Here is a 19192-nt window from a genome sequence, read left to right on the forward strand (position 1 = left end):
TTTGAGCCCTAACGGTAATAAAGGTTCACCAGGTGAGAGATTGGAGAGGGAGAGTCCCTGACCACTAGGCTCATAGGGATGAGCTTCTTCGTTTCAAACTAAGTGTGCAAATTACTGCTTTAGGTCGGATTTTTCTAAAGCGAGGCAGCACCGGATTATCTGAGTTTCAACTCAAGGCGGAAGCCTTTGGGATGCCCAGACCCTAAGGTTCGGAGTTATTCTAGAAAAGTACACACCTGGTTAGGAACTCTGCGGGTCCCGAGAGGTGCTGGATTCCCATCTCCCGCTTAAATTAACGGCCCAAGGCCGATTCAGCCCTCAACAAAGATGGCACCTGCCCTGGCCTCGGGCCGAGTGCCCTCACTAAAAATGGCATCCTGCCTCTCTTTCCTTAAGTCTTGCTGGCGCAAGTGCAGACGCCCCCTGCCATTAGTTAAGATGGCGCCCGCCCGCGCTGCCCGGCCCGGCCTCGGGGCCCGGCCGGTCGGCTTCACAGCGCGCGCCTCGGTGACCCCGCCTCATTTCCGTAGGAAGAAGCGCCGGGAAAGATGGCAGCGGCTGCGGTTTGAATTCCAGCGGCGCCGCCGGAGTCCGAACGAGACCTGGGTTGGAGGGGGCGGGGACCTGGGGAGCCGGGCGGGTCGCGACCGGGGGCGGGGGTGGGGAGGGAAACCAGTGGCGACGCCGCCAGACACCAACGCCACCACCTCCTCTGTGTCCATGATGGACTCGGTGTTGGAAGAGGACGTCACCCTCCCCGGGATACGCAGCGGCTCCAGGTGCGGCTCGGCCTTTGGGGGTTCGCGGTAACCAGGCCGGGGGTTCCCGCTGATGGGGGTTTGCTCCATCCGAGACTTGGGGTTTGCTCTTTGGGTGTTTGAGGGTTCTGGACGTGGGCAGTATGTGGGATGGGTTTCTTGGCGGGGGGGGAATCTCTTTGGGGACCCGCCCACTGATACTGAGTGTAGGTGGTTGGGAGGTCCCGACCTGCCCCACGCCCGCCTCTCGCGTTTCGGGACATACTTTGAAGAGGAGGTGAGGGACAGGTAAAGGGTTCTCTGAAAGGGTGGGAGATGGGGACCTCTTGGAGTGTGCAATTAGTGGGGGCTGGTTGAGGGGCGGGGACCTTGAGGGTACTTGATGGTTCATGCTGGTTTGGGAATTTGCTTTCATTATGGGGAGTGCAGTTGGTCTGTCCAGACTTTGCTTATGGGGTCACATAGTGGCCACCAAGACTCAGGCCATGGAGTGCAGTGGTTAGGAACCTTGGCTGGAGTTGAACAGAACTGGATTCAAATCCAGCCCTTTAGACTAACTAGCTGTATGACCTTGATAAAATGGTTTAATCTACTTTCCCATCTGTAAAAGGAGGCTGGTAGTAATATCCACCCAACAGAGTTGGGGTGAGGATCAAAAGAGAAGATGCCCACCCAGCAATTTGCTTGTCAGGAGTAGTGCCTGGCATATAATCAGTGCTTAAAAAATGATTCGGGGGACTTCCCTGACGGCCCAATGGTTAAGACTCCACGACACCAATGCAGGGGATGCGGGTTCGATCCTTGGTGGGAGAACTAAGATGCCACATGCCGTGGGGCGAGGCCAAAAGATAAAAAAAGAAAAAGATTCGGTATTGTCATTATCATCAACAGTAATACAAATTGGGGAATAATGTCTGAGAGTGGCCTCCCAATGCACCTGTCCCAAGAGGCAGTTGGCGTCCACATTGCTGGTGCGGCAGGGGTCTCTCCTGGTAGGAAGGCCTGACAAAGCCCTGCACTGCTGCAGGGTTGGGGCCCTTTGGTTGTCCTGGGCTCCTTGTTGGGGAGAGGGTAGAAGGTCTCAGAGGTGATCCCTAACTGAGAATCTGCAGTGTTTATCCAGCTCTGCTAGGGACAGCCTGCTTCTTGTAGTCAACAGATCCTAACTGAAACGGTGACATGTTATTTGTTGTGCAAATCTGGACGGTTTTAAGAGTAAAATGGGCACAATTAATTTATGCCCGAGCAGCAGGCATAAACAGGTCCTGTCTTGGGCAAACCTTGGACAAATGGTTACTCTGTTTATTGAGAACCTACTAGTTATCAGGCACAGAGCAAGGCCCTTTGCAGCTCCTGCTAATTGGATCCTAAGGTAGTTCCTCATGTCCCTTTCTCTTCATCTTTCTGCCACTGCCCCAGTATATTGCAGTACGACCTCTCATCTGGACTGTCCTGGCTTCCTTCACACCTCTGATAGCCTTTTATACTACAGCTTCAAAGCTCTTTTTAAAATATATATCTGATTGTCACAGCCTGCTGCTTTACATGTTTAATGCTTTTCATTGCCGTTAAGGTAAAGTCCATTATTATTCTCTCAGACAGCTTTTCACATCTCAGCACCAATTGGCCAAGCACTTGGGTTTTGGGACCTAGACCTAACTGGGTTTCAGTCCCAATTCTGCCACGTAACAATCCTGTGACCTTGGGCAAGTCACCCTCTGTGAGCCTCAGTTTTCATTATCTGTAACATGGGTGAGTCTAAAAGGGTTTAAGGGTTGACCCAGAGTAGCAGCTCAACAGAGCATCAGCTATTCTCCTTTCCCTCCTCTCCCTGCCTTTGCTGGTGACCCTGGTGCTGCATACATTCCTGGTAACTAATCTCTTACTCACCTGCTTCGTACCCTCCCTGGCTCCTCTCTGCCCTCAGGATGAAGTTCTTTAATATGGCTTCCGAGTTCTTTATACTCTGGCGCATCTACCTCACTAACCTCCTGTCCTCCCTCCTCCTTCCCTGTCTCCTCCCCAAGCCCGTCACTCTTGCTGGCTGCCAAACTGTTATGAATGATCTGCCTTGTTCTTTCTTACAGCTGGGCCTGTGCACTCGCTGTTCCTGCGGCCTGGATTGCCCTCCCTCCCCCCTCCCCCCTCCCCCCTCCCCCTTTGCCTTATTATTTTTCAGGTCTCAGTTTAGATGGTACTGCCAGGAAGTCTTCACTGATATCCCCCTATCCCCACCTGGGCCCTCTGTTCTCCTCTAGTCCCCCCATCACTGACCTGTTCATAGCCCTCATTGACTTCACTGAATTTTTTTGTTTTTTTTGGCCACACTATGCGGCATGCAGGATCTTAGTTCCCCGACCAGGGATCGAACCCACACCTCCTGCAGTGGAAGCTCAGAGTCTTAACCACTGGGCTGCCAGGGAAGTCCCATGACTTCACTGAATTTTATTAACTAGTGTGGTCCAGTCAGCATATAATTTGAGCCACGTATGTAATTTAAAACTTTATAATAACCACATTCAAAAAGTAAAAAGAGACTGGTGAAATTAATGTTAATAATATGTTTTATTTAACCCAATATTTCCATATATTGTCATTCTAACTTGTGAAAAAAATTATTAATGAGATATTTTACCTTCTTTTTGATCTTACTAAGTCTTTGGAGTCCAGTATGTATTTTACACTTACGGCCCTTCTCAACTTGAATGAGCCACATTTCAGGTGCTCAGTAGGTCCAGGTGGCTGGTGGCTCCTGTACTGGCCACTGCAGGTATGACTGTTAACTTGTCTGTCTCCCAGATTAGACTCTGACCTACGTGAGAGCAGGGGCTGCATGTTGATCATCTTTGTAAGCCGACTTCCTAATCTGGTATCTGGCTCGTAGTAGGGGCTCAGTAACCATTTGTTAAATCACTGAATAAACAATGATCTGGTGGGGTGACAGTTTTATCCCCCGTTTACAGGTGAGGGCCCTGAGGTTCAGAGAGGTGACGTGAACGGTCTGGGATCCCACAAAAAGTACATGATCGAGCCAGGATTTAAATCCAGGCCTACAGACTCCAAAGCCTGGCTATCAGTACCATGTCTTGCCTTCCAGCCAGTTCTCTGAACCAATTCTGAGAGGATTCTGGGAGGATTTTTTGGAGCTGCTGGTGCTTGAACTGGCCCTCAAAGAGTGGCAGAAATGTCCTGAGAGAGTCCGCTTCTCCGTCAGGTGGTCACAGTGGATGAGAAAAATCCCTGCAGTAAAATCTCTTTTTATGCTAACATGAGTACTCTTCCACTTGCTTACGTCCAAGCCCCAGTTTTAGAGACTAGACCAGAGTCCAGTTTGTCCTTGGACTTCTGCTGAATTAGGTCAGTGTGTGTTATTCTCTCCAAACCTGATCACCTGTGGGTGCCCCAAGAGCTCCGGCCCCTGGAGCCTCGCCTGAGCTAAGGCCCTTCATTAGGTCCTGCCTGATGGTGTCGAAAGAACCTGCACTTTGTACGCAGGATGTCTGCGTCTGCATCCTGCCTCAGCCAGTCACTAGCTGTGCTGCTTGCGTAATGCGCTTAACCCTCCTAATCCTCAGTTTCTCTTCAGTGATAATATCTGTTTTGTTGGGTGACTTTGTGGATGAAGCAAGATTGTATGTATTAAGTCCCTAGCACCGACTGGGGAGTACATTAAATGTTGGCTGTTTTTGTTTTACCGTTACCGTGTTGTACCGTTTCCTGGACGAAGTCCTCTGTGCCCACACCCCTGGGTTCACCCGTTTGTTTTCAAGCCCAGGGTTCTGCCTCTCCCTGTGAGCTTCCTGAGGCCTGGCCCAGGCTCGTACATCTATGGGTTCCTCAGGTACATGGCCATTACGTGCTTGCTGCCCAGTTAGGGGCAGACCAGAAAGACATGTTTCCTGTAGTTTTGTACAGTTTGTACTTTCTCAGGCAAAGAGTGCCTTTATGGATTTTGTAGAAGGAGGTTGAGAAAGAGGATGGTGGAATGAAATTTCTGGTGAAGGCTTGAAAGCTTAATCCAAGGCCGACCTTGGACCAGAGGTACCCCTAGGCTGTGAGGTTTGAGGAGGTGCTCTCTGTCGCCAGTGTTAGCTCAGTGAGGGCAGGGAGCACATCTGGCTTCTTCCCCACTGTATCTGCCCTAGAACTGTGTCTGGCACATGGTAGAGGCTCAACAAATATTTGTTGAATGAATCAATTTTGTTCAGTCTCCTTTTGAAAAGATAAATACCGTGAATACAGGCTCCATATTTAGTAGTAAAATGCTGCTTTGTAATCACTGTGTGAAAAAGTGCACAACAGAGTGTCAACTGGTACAGTCTTCGTGGAACACAGTTTGGCGTTAAAAATGTGCCTTGTGTTTTTCTTCTAACAGCTTTACTGAAATCTGATTTGTATGCCGTAAAGTTCACCCATTTGAAATATACTATTCAATGTGTTTTTTTTTTAGTATATTTACAGAGTTGTGCAGTCATCACCATAATCTTAATTTTAGAACATTTTCATCATCCAAAAAAGAAACCCTGTGCCCATTAACATTCACTCCCTGTCTTAGCTTGGGCTGCTGTAACAAAAAAACTATAGACTGGGTGACTTATAGAAAACAGAAGTTTACTTCTCACAGTTCTAGAGACTGGAAGTCCAAGATCAGGGTGCCAGCATGGTCAGGTTCTAGTGAGGACCCTCTTCTGGGTTGCAGACTACCTATTGATACTTCTCATTGTATCCTCACATGGTGGAGAGCAGAGAGAGGAAGCAAGAGCTCTGGGAACCCTTAAGGGCACTAATCCCATTCCCGAGGGTTCCACCCTCATTACCTCATCTAGACTTAACTACCTCCCAAAGGCCCACCTCCTAATACTATCACTTGGGGGGTGGGTGGGTAGGGTTTCATCATATGAATTCTGGGGGGCCACAAACATTTAGTCTATAATATTCCACATTTCTCCTCCTTCCCCTTCCCCCAGCCCTAGGCAACCACAATCTACTTTTTGTCTATAGATTTGCCTATTCCGGACATTTCATATAAATGGGATTTTACTATATGTGGTCTTTTGTGAGGTTCATCCATGTTGTAGCATGTATTAGTACTTCATTCCTTTCTGTGCCTGAATAGTATTCCATTATATACATGTATTGATCCATATTTTGTTTATTCATTCATTGGTTGATGACATTTGGGTTGTTTCTGCTTTTTTGGCTGTTATGAATAATGTTGCTGTAAACACTTATTTGTGTACAAGTTTTTGTGTGGACATAAATTTTTGTTTCTCTGGGAGTAGGGTTGTTGGGTCATATGGTAATTCTGTATGTTTAACATTTTGAGGGAACTGCCCAACTCTTCCAAAGTGGCTGCACCATCTTACATGCTCACCAGCAGTATATGAGGGTTCTTATTTCTCCATTGCCGTGTCAACACTTGTTATTGTCTGTCTTTGCTTATAGCTCTCCTTGGGGATGTGACAGGGTATCTCATTGTGGTATTGATTTGCATTTCCCTAACGACTAATGATGTTGAACATTATTTCATGTGCTTATTAGCCTTTTGTATATTTTCAAATCCTTTGCCCATTAAAAAAATGTGAATGTGTTTAGACCCAGCAATTCCACTTCTTGCTATCTATCTGACTAGAGAAATCCTCACACATGTGCACAATGAGACCTGTATAAGGAGATCCAGCATTGTTTGTGAAAGGAACGATTTAGAAACATTGAATTATCATCAGGAGGCCTGGTAAATACACATCCTTTTACAAGTGTCTTTCAGACTGTGACCCATTGGCAACTCATGAAATTGAATGTAGTAGGTTGCAATCAGAATTAAAAAAAAAAATTGAGTAGAACAGAATAGAAAGAATTTCAAGAATGAAGGGTAATATATTTCCTTCTGTGGGTTGGGGTCAATAGAATTTGCAAACACTGCTGTACAGTGCTTTGTAGGAGTTAAAAACACTGAGGTAGATCTGTTTGTACTGTCATGAAAACATCTTTAGGACACATTAGTGAAGAAAAGATGCTGCATATACAATTACATACATAGGGAAAGGTTTGGAATGTCTTGCTGACAAGAGTGGTTACCTCTTAGGAGGAGACCAAGATGGGAGTGAGTAGTCAAGGAGAACTTGAAGCTTGTCTGTCTATTTTGTATTTATATATATTTTTCTCTCATTAAGAATACATGACAGAGAATGAAAAACAAGTTGTTGAAAGACAGACAAGACTAGTTGGTGTAGTTGTTTTCTGAATGTGATGTCCAGTCCGTCCACGGCTCTCATAACGCTTTGCCCGTGAAACGTTCCATCCTCGTTGGGCCTTGCGTGGAGGGACAGTTGTTGGCTGCTATGTACGGGCTCAGGAGACCGCCCCTTTTGGGGGGCAGTGGAGCGAGCTAGGAGGATGAAGTGGTCGGTGAAGTGCAGGTGAGTGTTCGTTCATTTACCCGACACATAGTAGACAGGAAGCAGCCACGTGGCCGTGCGCTGTGCAGACTCTGGAAGGCCCTGCCTCGATTCGTGGGGGCCTCACCACAGCCCCTTGAGGAAGGCGCTGGCAGGGGCCAGGCTGGTGTAGAGGCTAAGAGCATGGGCTTTGAAATCAGGCCAGCTTGGTCTTTCAGCTTATTAACTTTCCTGGGCCTCCCTTTTCCTCATTAAAAAAAAATGGTAACATGTAAAAACTACCACCTACCACTGAAGGGCTGCGGTGCGGCGTAGGCGGGAGGCTGCCTGTCCCTGAGCGTGGTGTCTGTTCGGCGTGGGGCCCCTGCAGGGTAGTGGTTACAGCTATGCTGTGTTTTGCATGTGAGGAAACTGGCCCTGACTATGTGCCCCACTGAGTAGGAGCTTTGGGCAGCCCGGATGCTGGTTAGCGAGTGGCAAGGGCACGGAGACACCTGGATTTTGGTCTCAGCTTTACTACCAACTGCTTGTGATTTTGAGCAAATGTGTTCCTTCCCTTTCTGGGCCTTAGTCTCCCCCATCCATACCATGATAAAATCATATCTAAACCCTTTTCCTTTGCTTGCCTAGTTTTGACTTCGGGTGGGGCCCCATGAAGCCCCAACTTTAGTTCTAAGACCTAGAGTGAATGATCAGAATGGGATACATAAAGGTGAATTCTTAAAGGTGGAGGTGTGGCTGGAACTGACTGAGACTGCGGATGACAGAGGTTCATGGCATTTAAGAAGTGGGCAGGTAAAGCCCAAATGGAAAGTTGGCAGGAACCAGGCCGGAATTGCTGCATTAAATAGTGGTTTCTTCTGAGTTGCGGTGTCAAATGTCATTTTTCAGACTTCGCTGTCTGCCTGTTGGAAATTTGCCTAAGACCAAATTCTTTGGCTTTGCCTGCCACGTGGTTTTCAACCGTGATTGATCTTGGCTTGAGTAATTGATGGGCCATTTCCTCCAATAGTAGTAAATCAATGGCTGTGATGGAGAGAACCCCAAACTTGGGAATGTAGAGACCAGACTGTAGGCTAAGCTTGACCAATAACCTGGTGTGTGATCTTGGGCCACTGGGCCACCATCTGCAAAGGGTGGTGATCGAACTTGATTTTAATTTTTTTAAAAAAATTAATTAATTAATTAATTAATTATTGGCTATGTTGGGTCTTCGTTTCTGTGCGAGGGCTTTCTCTAGTTGCGGCAAACGGGGGCCACTCTTCATCGCGGTGCGCGGGCCTCTCACTATCGTGGCCTCTCTTGTTGCGGAGCACAGGCTCCAGACGCGCAGGCTCAGTAGTTGTGGCTCACGGGCCTAGTTGCTCCGCGGCATGTGGGATCTTCCCAGACCAGGGCTCGAACCCGTGTCCCCTGCATTAGCAGGCAGATTCTCAACCACTGCGCCACCAGGGAAGCCCTGATTTTAATTTTTACAATTCAGTTTAGAAAATGGAGTTTGTCCTTCTAGTGATACTTATTGGAGGAAATTGAGAATTGTAGAAAATTAAAAAGGAGGAACATATCTCTCATTTCCCTGCAAATTATGATTTTTAATATTTCAGTTGTCTTGTTATATATATTTAAAGCCCACCTAGTTTCCAAGAAGGATTTGAGGTGTCTTTGGTGTACATGTATTTTTTTTTCAATAATTGAAAGCGTATTCTACTTGAGTTTTTTTTTTTCTAGTTATCCTCATAGTAGACACTTTTAATGTAATCATTTTTTTAAATTAATTTATTTTATTTTATTTATTTATTTTTTGGCTACATTGGGTCTTCATTTCTGTGTGCAGGCTTTCTCTAGTTGCGGTGAGCAGGGGCTACTCTTCGTTGCGGTGCGCAGGCTTCTCATTGCGGTGACTTCTCTTGTTGCGGGGCACGGGCTCTCAGAGCATGGGCTTCAGTAGTTGTGGCCCGGGCTTAGCTGCTCTGCAGCCTGTGGGATCTTCCCGGACCAGGGCTCGAACCGGTGTCCCCTGCATTGGCAGGCGGATTCTTAGCCACTCCGCCACCAGGGAAGTCCTGTAATCATTTTCTTGATGTTGGAATTTTACGACATCCAGTTTTTGGCTTGGTTCTGATCTTGAACGTTCATTCCAACTCCGCAGTTTGGTGATCAGGCAAAATTGTCCTAGGAACAGAATGGATCTGAATTTAGAGGCATGGAAAGAGCAAACTACCAAGAAGTCAAGCTGCACTTCCATCAACTCCTAGTTTACAGCTTGGGACAGGGAAGCATTATTGGGGGTTAGACATAAAGGGCTCGGATTCTGGACTTGGTTCTCTACTTAACTGCCATGAGACTCTGAGTAGACCGCTGAAATTATCTGGGCTTTAGCACCTTCCTTTGAGAAGTGCATAGACCCTCAGGGAATTGGGCAATTCTCATGATGGTAAATCTTTTGTAAGTTATTGAGCATTGTATGTTTCAAGGTGACAGGGGTGTTTTGCTCCCATTTATGGAATACTCACAATATGCCAGGTACTTGCTGGACACTTGTTGTCTTATTTAATTGCCAGTTGCTCTATCAAGTGGCTGCTGTTCTCCTTTTACAGATGAAGGAAGCGAGGCTGGGAGAGGTACGTGGCAGAGCTTTTAGAACAGAATCCAGGGAGGTGTGTTTTGTGTTGAACCACACCTCCTATTATGGTTTAGTTTTCTGTCAGTGTCTCCAGGTCCTCACTGAACCTATTTTTGTAATTCAACCAGTAAAACTTCTTGAATCAGTGAATTCTGCATTTTTGTTTGGTATTCTTAAAGCATCCGAATTGCTGCCTGATTCTTGGAAGCTTAATTTTTGGTTGTGATAGTCATATTAATAATGATAATAATAGTAATGACAAAAACAACGCTAGATGCCATTTAGTGAGCACTTACTATGTGCTGAGCGTTTATGTATTGATACATTAACTCGTTTAATCTTTACAGGTAGAGGGTGGTATCCCCATGTAACGAATTAACAAAGTAAGACTCAGGAACATCAGTAGCTTATATTTGGCATGGTGCCTCTGCACCTAGCCCGTCTATGGCCCACAGAACCCATGGCGCGTGAATGAATGACTGACTTTACTCAGCTGTTAAGTGTTAGAGCGAGACCTCCGCCCCAAAGCCTGAGTTCTTAACCTCTGCACTGCATGCCTCGCAGGTAGCTGGCTGGCTGTGACCTGATGACAGACAGTCCGTCTGATAGTCTCTGCTGTTCAAACACTGACTCTTCTTTTATCACACGTGTTCTCTCCTAGTGGCCTTGTTCCCAATTTACCAGATGACCTGGATGGCATCAGCCCCATTGCTGGTTTGGGAAATGGTGGTAAGTACACAAAGTAAGAACAAGGGAAGTAGACGCTAGGCCACGAGGGCCTTCAGGCCTTGAGCCTGGGCCTGAGCTTTGATGGTTCCAGGGCTCGAGCTAGCCTGGCATGGCTTGGTGCTCCCAGGAGGTACACAGTATTTTGTATACATATTGACCTGCTACTTACTCCTTTCATAAACACTGGACTAGAGGAATTGATGTCCTTTGGGCCGTATTTCATGTTTCATTTCTTGCTACCACGCTTATAGGGGTTCAGCCAGTGTTTGCTGAACTGAATGACCAGTGGAGGCTGGATGTTGAATTGGTGACTCGGTCGGGTTCGGAGGATCTGTTGGTCCCTGCTACCGAGTGGCTGGAGGCCCCTGAGGGCTGCTGTCCAAACTTCAGTGTGCAGAGGCCTTCCTGGCAGGCTGCTGGATTCCAGTTGCCCGCTGAGGCCCAGCATTCCTACACGGGCCTGCCCTTTGGAGACAAATAGTTGGTTAGACCACAGGAGACAGCGCTGAGGAAATAAGCAGTCTGCTGTGTTGAAGCTGGATCATGAGGAGACTTTCTGTTTTGCAGTTTGGGTTTTGCTAAGCATTCTTCGTAATTTTTGTTTCTGAAAAAAATGGATGCTATCATAATTATCTGTGGGAACTGCTAATAATTTGCCATGTTGAAATGTCTTAGAGATATTCTGACTTGTTCCCCCCCACCCCCAACCCCGTCTCCAAAATGATGAGATTATGTGCAAAAGGAAGAAGGGTTTAGAGCAGACAATGTAAGTTTCACAAGGTTTATTTCTGGAGACTCTTTTAACTTACAGGCCACCCCCAGGTTTTCCTTTAGAACCTATTAACTTTTACTTTAAACATACAGTCCAGCAGTTCTGGTTTCTCTTTTTCCTGCCCAGGCAGTTAGGAGCAGAAAATTGATAGGCCTCCTCCTTAATTCAGCCCATATTATACATCTGCTTCATGCCAGGCTCTGGGCTCAGTGCTGGGATTCCGATCATGGTTCCGATCAAGCCTAGAAGGCAGACAGCTAAAGAATTATCAGGATAGATCACACAGTCAGTGTAACGAGCGAAGAAGTGAAAGGAGCTATGAGAGGGGATGAGAAGGAGATTTACCCTCAGATGAAGGAGGTGGGGTGGGCCGGAGTTTCCCAAGAAGCTGAACTGGAGCCAAGACTTGAAGAATGATTGGGACCTAGGTGGGGACGCAGACACAGGTGACAGAGCACAGCCCCTCTGACAAACAGGAAGGCAACCTGTGTGCCCTCGGTCTGGCGCACGGGGCTCTGCACAGTCCCCCGGCTGCCCGGCTCCTGAGCCGCTTGTCTGCTGAATGCTGAGCGCCACGCCCGCTCCGTCCTCTGGGCCTTTGCCCTCATCTGCCTGCTGCCTGCCTGAGTCTTTATGTCTCAGCTCAAGCCCACCGCCTCCTTGGCTCTCCCTAGGCTGCCTTAGGTGTGCTTTCCTCTCTGAACCGTATGTATTTCACTGCATTTCGTTTCATCTGTTCCTGTTGGCTACTTAACAAGTACCCAGAATCAGACCCCTTCTCACCCTCCCTCCCTGGTCTAAGCCATCAGGGCCTCTGGCCTGGATTCTCCCAGTGTTCTCCTAACTGGTCTCCTTGTTTCTCTCGAAGCGCCTTTTAATCTGTGCTCAGCGAGGCAGGGAGAGGGAGGCTGTGGAAACTCCTGAGCTCAGAATCCTCGGCGTCCTGAGAGGAGCCAGTGAGGCCGTACACAGCCCGTCCGCCAGCACCTGGCTCACCCACCTCTTGCTCTCCCCCTTTACTGCTCCCCCGTCCATCGGCCTCTTGGCTGGTCCTCAGATCCACTGGGCATCTCCCACCCCAGGCCTTTCCCCTGGGCCTTCTCCAAGTTTGCCCGGAGGTCACCTCCGCAGTGAGCCCTTCCGCAGTTTAACCACCTTATTCGAAACTGCAAGTCCTCACCCCACCCTTGCTATTGGTATTTCCTATCCTTGCCCACTGTATTTTTCTCCGTAGCATTTATCACCTTTGAACATACTCTGTAATTACCTATTGTTTTGTTTATTGTCTGTCTCCTTTTTCTAGACTGTCAGCTCCTTCTGTTTGTTTTGTTTCTAGAATGGTGCCAAGCAGAGAGTAGGCCCTCAGTGCATTCTTGTGGGAAGAGTGAATTCATTCATTCAGTCAGCACACATTTCCTCAGCACCTGAAAAGCGCCACGCACTTGTGCAGCGTGGAACAGTTTGCTTACATCTCCGTCTTGCCCACGGGATCGGGATCCTCTTGGGTGTAGGACCAATGTCTCTCTCACCGTTGCTTCCCCAGCACCTCGCGTGGTGCTTGGCGCAGAGGAGGGGTGTAATAAATGTTTGTTGAATTAAAGAAGCTGTGGAAAGATTTGGGTACTGGCAAAGTCTTGAATCACTCTGAAGCAGGGATTGGCACTTTCTGACCCACTGCCTGCTTTTGAAAATAAACTTTTATTGGATCACAGCTTCTTTGTTTTTGAATTGTCCTTGGCTATTTTTGTGTTGAGTGGTTGTGACAGATTTGAGGCTTTGTGTAGGGCCTGCAAAGCCTAAAATGTTTATTGTCTGGCATTTTAAGAAAAAGTTTGCCAACCCCTGCTGTCACGTCAGTCAGATATGGTTTGTTTTAATTGCTGACATGTGAAGATGATATCCTGTTCAGCAAAATAATTTTATGACAAGCAGTAAGGAAGTACAGAGCAGGGCAGTTCTGCTTTGTTTGCCCCATGCATTCTTTGGGTTCATCTTCTGACATTTACATTGTTACATTGGGGCTAGTTCAAGTAATTCGTAAATATTTGAAGTATAATGGCTTCAAATTCTCATTGTAGACTCAAATCACAAGACCGAATATATTGTGGAAGCTAGTCATTTTTTTTTTTTTCTTCTCTAGTCGGGATGCTGGGCAGTTTGCATACCATGACGTTTTCCTGTGTCTGTTTTCCCTTTTTATAGTGCTCCCACGTGTGTCGGAAGAAACGGTGTCTCCCACCAGAGCCCGGAACATGAAGGACTTTGAAAACGTAAGTGGAGATACCAAATTACCATCCCTCACAAATCACGTCTGCAGCCACTGTCCAGCCAGACCCAGGAGGGAGCGGTATTTCTTAAGAAGCATCCAAACTGGATAAGGCCAGGGTTAGGAGGAATGCCAGAGCTCGTGGGCTATCTCTGGGCAACCCTCACATTCCTACACAGACGGCCCTTTGCACACAGGCCAGTTACGGGTTCCAACAGGATCAGTGGTTTCCAGCCTTGGGGAGTTTGGTGTATTTCTGGTGTCCCAAACGAGAGGATGTCACCATGTAGCACAGCTGAGAGGCACTAACATGTATTAAGGGCTTTCCTGTGATGTAAGGCGTGTTATTTATGGTCCCCATTGAATCCTCGCTGTGACTGAGGTATTTTGTATTATCCCCATTTTACAGGTAAAGAATCTTAAGACTAGGGGAGACTCGCTTACGGTCACATCATACTTGAGTGACAAAGCTGGGGTTTGAATCCAGGTTTTTAATGACTCCAAAGCCGTTATTCTTTTTGCTGCGCTGTGTGGCCTCCTTGCATTTTGCAGGCTGCATCTTTGTTGCTGTGGAATGAAACCTGAGCGGCCTGTTCCCACTGCTGTGTGGTAATTGTCTAAGAATGGATCGCTCAGTGATGGATTTGGCTTCAGTGCTTACTGTCTTCCAGCATCGTGTGTTTCATTTGTTAGTGGACGGGGTTTGTTGTCAAGTAACAGGAAAAGAAGGTTATTTTCCCAATTCCAGTTCTCCTTAACACGTTACCTGCTCAGCGCTCTCATTTGTCATGGGAAGATCTAGACTCTTCTTCCTTTGTAACCAAATGAAATCCATACTATGCAAGACACGGGAGATATTTATCAGAGAGAAGATGGAGGACACAGAGGGAAGGACATACCACCATCATGTTTCTCTCTCTCCAGTTGTCTTTCCTGAACAGAGTGGTACTGTCTCTAGATTTAATTTAGAATACTCATTACTGCTAATAGTTATCTGCAAACCACCAGTGACCAATTGAAGAAATGACTTGTCAGATCTCTAATGGAAACAAGTAATTTCTGAGCTTTGAGTTGTTACAATTTCAACTGTACAACCCGATCTATGCTGTGGGGCCTGGGGCCTGAAACAGATGAGATTTGATTATTCCACATCGTGTGTAATTAAAATGTGCTCTACTATTAAATGGTTGTTCCTGTTTTATCATAAGAGTAATAATAGCTACTGTTTATTGAGCTCTTGCTCTGAGCTGGGAACCTGAAGCATTAAGCTCTTCATATATATGACTTTAATATTGAAGCAGCTCTGCAAGATACAGAGTTATTTAAGTTTTGAAGGGCACAATTTTGATTTTTATTTCTAGATGGAAAAATTTAACAGAATCTTAGAATTTTGGCTTCACATTTTGTTGTCTGCCTTTTGAACTGGGAGAAATCTCTGAATTGAATCCAGCCCTCTTTATTATATGTAGCAGAAACAGAGGCTGAGGGATGCGACATGGCAAAGCTGTTTTCAGAGGCAGTCTGTGCTGCCTGAGGACCACGGCCTCTGGAGCCAGACTGCCTGCTCATCCACTTCTGCTGGGTGACCTCGGGCCAGTCACTTAACCTCTCTGTACTTCCTTTGTCTTTAAAATGGACATGTTACTAGTTCCTACTTCATAGGGCTGTTGTGTGGATTAATGAGTAAATATATGTGAAACACATATGCCTAGCACAGAGTTCATTCTGTGTGTTACCTATTTCTCCTTCTTACTGTTCTATTTATTGTTGTTATTTTTGTCTGCTCTGCCATGTGATTCACGTTTCCCTTGCTCAGATGTGTCCTTGATGACCCAAATACTGATTTTCTTAAAGGTGAGGGAGAGCCTTCTCTGCCAGTATGTTTTAGGATTTATGTTTTTTCTTCATGACTGTGGTCCTTCGGCTGCTGTTAGGTTTTTTATGGCATTGATTTTTTTTTTTGTAGCATTTTCAAGAGCAAATTCTGCAGTTGAAATTGAAATGACCACACTGTTCTCAGTGTCTTGCTTTCAGGTCTTTATCAAACACTGAAAATTTCATCTGGCCTGAGCTACTAAATGCATGATCTCTGTGTTGGGATGCTTATAGGAAATGCTCTTGGCATCTGATGCTAATTTTAAATTTTATTTATTTATTTATTTTTTTATTTTTGGCTGTGTTGGGTCTTCGTCTCTGTGCAAGGGCTTTCTCTAGTTGCGGCGAGCGGGGGCCACTCTTCATCGCGGTTCGCGGGCCTCTCACTGTCGCGGCCTCTCTTGTTGCGGAGCACAAGCTCCAGACGCGCAGGCTCAGTAGTTGTGGCTCACGGGCCTAGTTGCTCCGCGGCACGTGGGATCTTCCCAGACCAGGGCTCGAACCCGTGTCCCCTGCATTAGCAGGCAGATTCTCAACCACTGCGCCACCAGGGATGCCTCCTGATGCTAATTTTAAAGTCCGCGTGCATATTAAAGAGGGGGCTAGAATACTTTTGATTTAAAGGGGAAACTCATGATTTCTTTTATTCTCGTCTTAGATGACGGATATCTGAACATCAGAGTCTATTAGCAAGAGTCTAGCAAAATACGGGCCTCCTGGTTTTGCTTAGAGTTCATCCATTCATCAGTGACTATTTTCAAATACATGTCCTGTGCCAGGCTGTGCCAGGGGCTAGGGAATTTGCAGTAAATTAAGACCCTGTAAGTCTCCCTGTCAAGAGGCTCGCAGTCTAGTTAGGGAGATGGATAGGAAAATAGTGCAGTGATAGGGGTTAAGTACAGGGCGCTCTGGGGCACAGAGCAGGGGCCCCGAGCCTGGCCCAGGGGACTGAGGGCAGCCTCCCTGGAGGAGGGTCATCAGGACAAGGAGGGATTAGGGTTAGCCAAGGTGAGAGGACTGGGAGAGCACCGCGGGCACAAGGACTCACGTGTGACGGCGTAGAGAGAGGCATGACGGGGTGTGAGGAGGTTGGGCATCTGAGTTCCCTTTGGCTGGAAGGAGGCGGTGGGATGGAGGGCCGGAGAGAAGTGAGGCCACTGAAGCAGGCAGGGGTCAGATTCTGCAGGCTCCTGTAAGCTGCACTGCTTCTTTTTAGTTTCGTCCTGAAGATGAAGGGGAGCCGGTGGTGGATTTTAATCTGGGGAGGGAAGTGTCCGGAATCATGCTTCAGAAGATCAGCCAGGCTGGTGACTAGATGGACAGAGGAGGGAGCGAGGCTGGTGGCCCTGTGATCGGTTGAAAGACTGCAGTGAGTGGTGGTGTGGGGGAGGGATGATGCCTGAGAAGGGGACGGCTCCGGAGGTGTTGGGAAGAAAGTCTGCCGGCATCGTCGGCTCACCCAGGCCCTGCATCTGACACACGGGGACTCAAGCCCGGAGAGGCAGAGGGGCTTCTTTGGGTTCTGAACCCAGGCCTCGGGCACAGGAGGTCTTTCTGTTACACTCCGAGTCCTCTTCTGACATGGAAAAGCCACACGCCTTCTTGTGGGTCTTTAAACTGGTGATCGATCCGTTGTCTAGTGCCCTCATCAGCTGAGGTGTAATCACCTGCACAGCAGGCCTTATAGCAGGAGGTTGGCAAATTAGTTATCAGTTTGGTCTTCAGTGGGAGCCTGTCTTGTTGGTCCTTTCTAGATGATAACATAGTGGGGAGCTCCCCGGACCAGAGGAGGCTTGGCTGAGATGTGTTTTGTAAAGGACTGTGCTTATCTGGTGTGATCTGTTTCAGAGACTACAGTTTCTCTCTCTCTGTCTTTCTCTCCCTTTCTTTCAAAATGTTTTGAGTGAGTGGGGAGACCCAGAATCTGGTTCAGTGTGTCCAGTCCGGGTAGCTATCTTTATCCGTATGTAGAAGAGTTTAATTCTGGCTTTTACTGTGACAGAGAGTGACACGTGTAGCTTTCCACCTCTGTTGATACAAGTGGCTAGTATTATTTAATTACTGTCTTAAGTTCATAAAGACTTGTTTTAAAAGGGATGGATTGAACCATAATTTACGTAATCTCTTCCTGTGCGACGTTCAGATTGTTTCTCATTCTTCACTATTATAAACAAAGCTGTGGTGAATATCCTGGTGCATGTGTCTTCGTACAGTTATGTGGTTATTTCCTTAGGATAGACTCTGCTTCTCTTGTTTCAAATCCACCTGCCCTGAGGTGCTGGTGTTCTTGTATCAAGGCCCTTATTCCTTTTTGTTGAAAAGTCTTGGTCTGAGCGGAGGCAGTTGGTCAAGTTTAATGTTTTATCTGTGGTATGGCCAGGAGGTTTGCATCTTCAGATTTGCTCTGTAACCTCCATGGGGTGAGTTACTTACTACCAGAGAATAGCCCCCTCACCCGCCACCCCCGCCCGGTTTGTACGGCCCTTGAAGCTTCAGAAGCACGGTGGTACGAGGACGCGACACGTACTTGGAAATGACCAGAACTGGGTTTTAGGTCTTGGCCCTGTCACTAACTGACCTGGGGGCTGATACTGTCTTTCATTCAGAATTGTCATGAGGGTTATATGAGTTCTGGTGTGGAAAGCGCCTAGCGTGATGCCTGGCACACAGTGGGTACTCAGTACCTGCTGGCGTCCCCTCTGATCTGAGGAGTCTATTACAGCCAGCTCCCTCGGTTCTGCCCCATCAGTTGTCAGTTTCGGCTGATCCTTCTGTGATGTTCCTTTGACTTTGGAATGAAATCCCTAACTTCTTGCCACGGTCCCCGACACCCTGCCCCGTGTCATCGGCGGTGCACTTTGTGCTCCAGCACGCAGGCTGCTCTCAGCCACGCAGTTGGGCCTTCACACGTGCTCCTCCCTCTGCTGGGACCGCCCTTTCTCCTCCTCCCGAGTGGCAGGCCCCTTGACCCTTCATGTCTCAGCCTTAATGTGGCCTTGTTAGAGAGGCCGTCCCGAACTCCCTTCCCCAGCTCGCTAGGGACCCAGCAAGCCCTCGGGACCCAGTCTTTTCCACCATGAGTCTTATGACTGTTTGTAACTGTGTATTTTACTGGTGTGGTTGCTTAACACGTGTCTCCTCTACTTCGTCTCTAGTGCTCAGCACCCAACTGAACCAGATGGTAGTCACTTAATAAATCCTTGTTGATAAAATGAATGTGTGACCTTGTATAAGATACTCAAGCTGTAAATTTTGGTTGCCTTATCTGTGAAATGGGAAAAGTAATATTTAACTCCTAGGGCCGTGGTGAGGATGAAGTAACGTATGCCAGGACAGTGCCTGGTGTCCCGGGTCTTAAGCAGATGCGGGTGGCTGCTATGTTCTTGTGAATCAAGTGGCTGGAGCAGTGTGGCAGGAGGGAGGGAGCACGCAGACGCCTCAGTCTTACGAGAGCAGGCAGTGGTGAGGGCAAGGGGAGGCCGAGAAGGAGAACAGGGACGCCTTTAGAACCAGGCAGGAGAGCAAGAATCGCGTGGGGTGCAGGCCGGTGGGCGTGGTTGAGGCCGAGTCTGGAGCTGGCAGAGTGGGTGTTGCCGCCACCCTGGGGTGCTGGCTCTGCAGGAGATGGGGCCTGTCAGTGCCAGGGGTCTTGGGAATCAAGTTGGGCTTCTGGCTGTGGGATGTCTGTGCCCCGTGCAGAGGTTCACTTGTGTGGTAGGGTGGCCTCCTGCGTGCCGGATCCAATGCTCTGAGTTCTCGGACCTCTGCACG

General features: G+C 47.7%; 1 protein-coding gene across 6 annotated transcripts in view; it reads left to right on the forward strand.

The window, feature by feature from the left end:
- Positions 1–630: 630 nt before the first annotated feature.
- The window catches only part of CDK5RAP2 (CDK5 regulatory subunit associated protein 2), a 190285-nt gene continuing 171723 nt past the window's right edge, over positions 631–19192 (forward strand). For 5 of the 6 annotated variants that reach the window (XM_082470397.1, XM_082470402.1, XM_082470399.1 and 2 more), the window contains exons 1-3: positions 631–779; positions 10441–10508; positions 13483–13550. In XM_082470397.1, coding sequence (XP_082326523.1) covers positions 721–779; positions 10441–10508; positions 13483–13550 — 195 coding nt within the window. In that variant the 5' untranslated portion in view covers positions 631–720. The remainder of the gene's footprint in view (positions 780–10440; positions 10509–13482; positions 13551–19192) is intronic. The other variant, XM_082470401.1, reaches the window with a different exon arrangement.

The sequence above is a fragment of the Balaenoptera physalus genome (genome assembly GCF_965194825.1).
Source record: "Balaenoptera physalus genome assembly, chromosome: 7".
Classification (NCBI taxonomy): domain Eukaryota; kingdom Metazoa; phylum Chordata; class Mammalia; order Artiodactyla; family Balaenopteridae; genus Balaenoptera; species Balaenoptera physalus.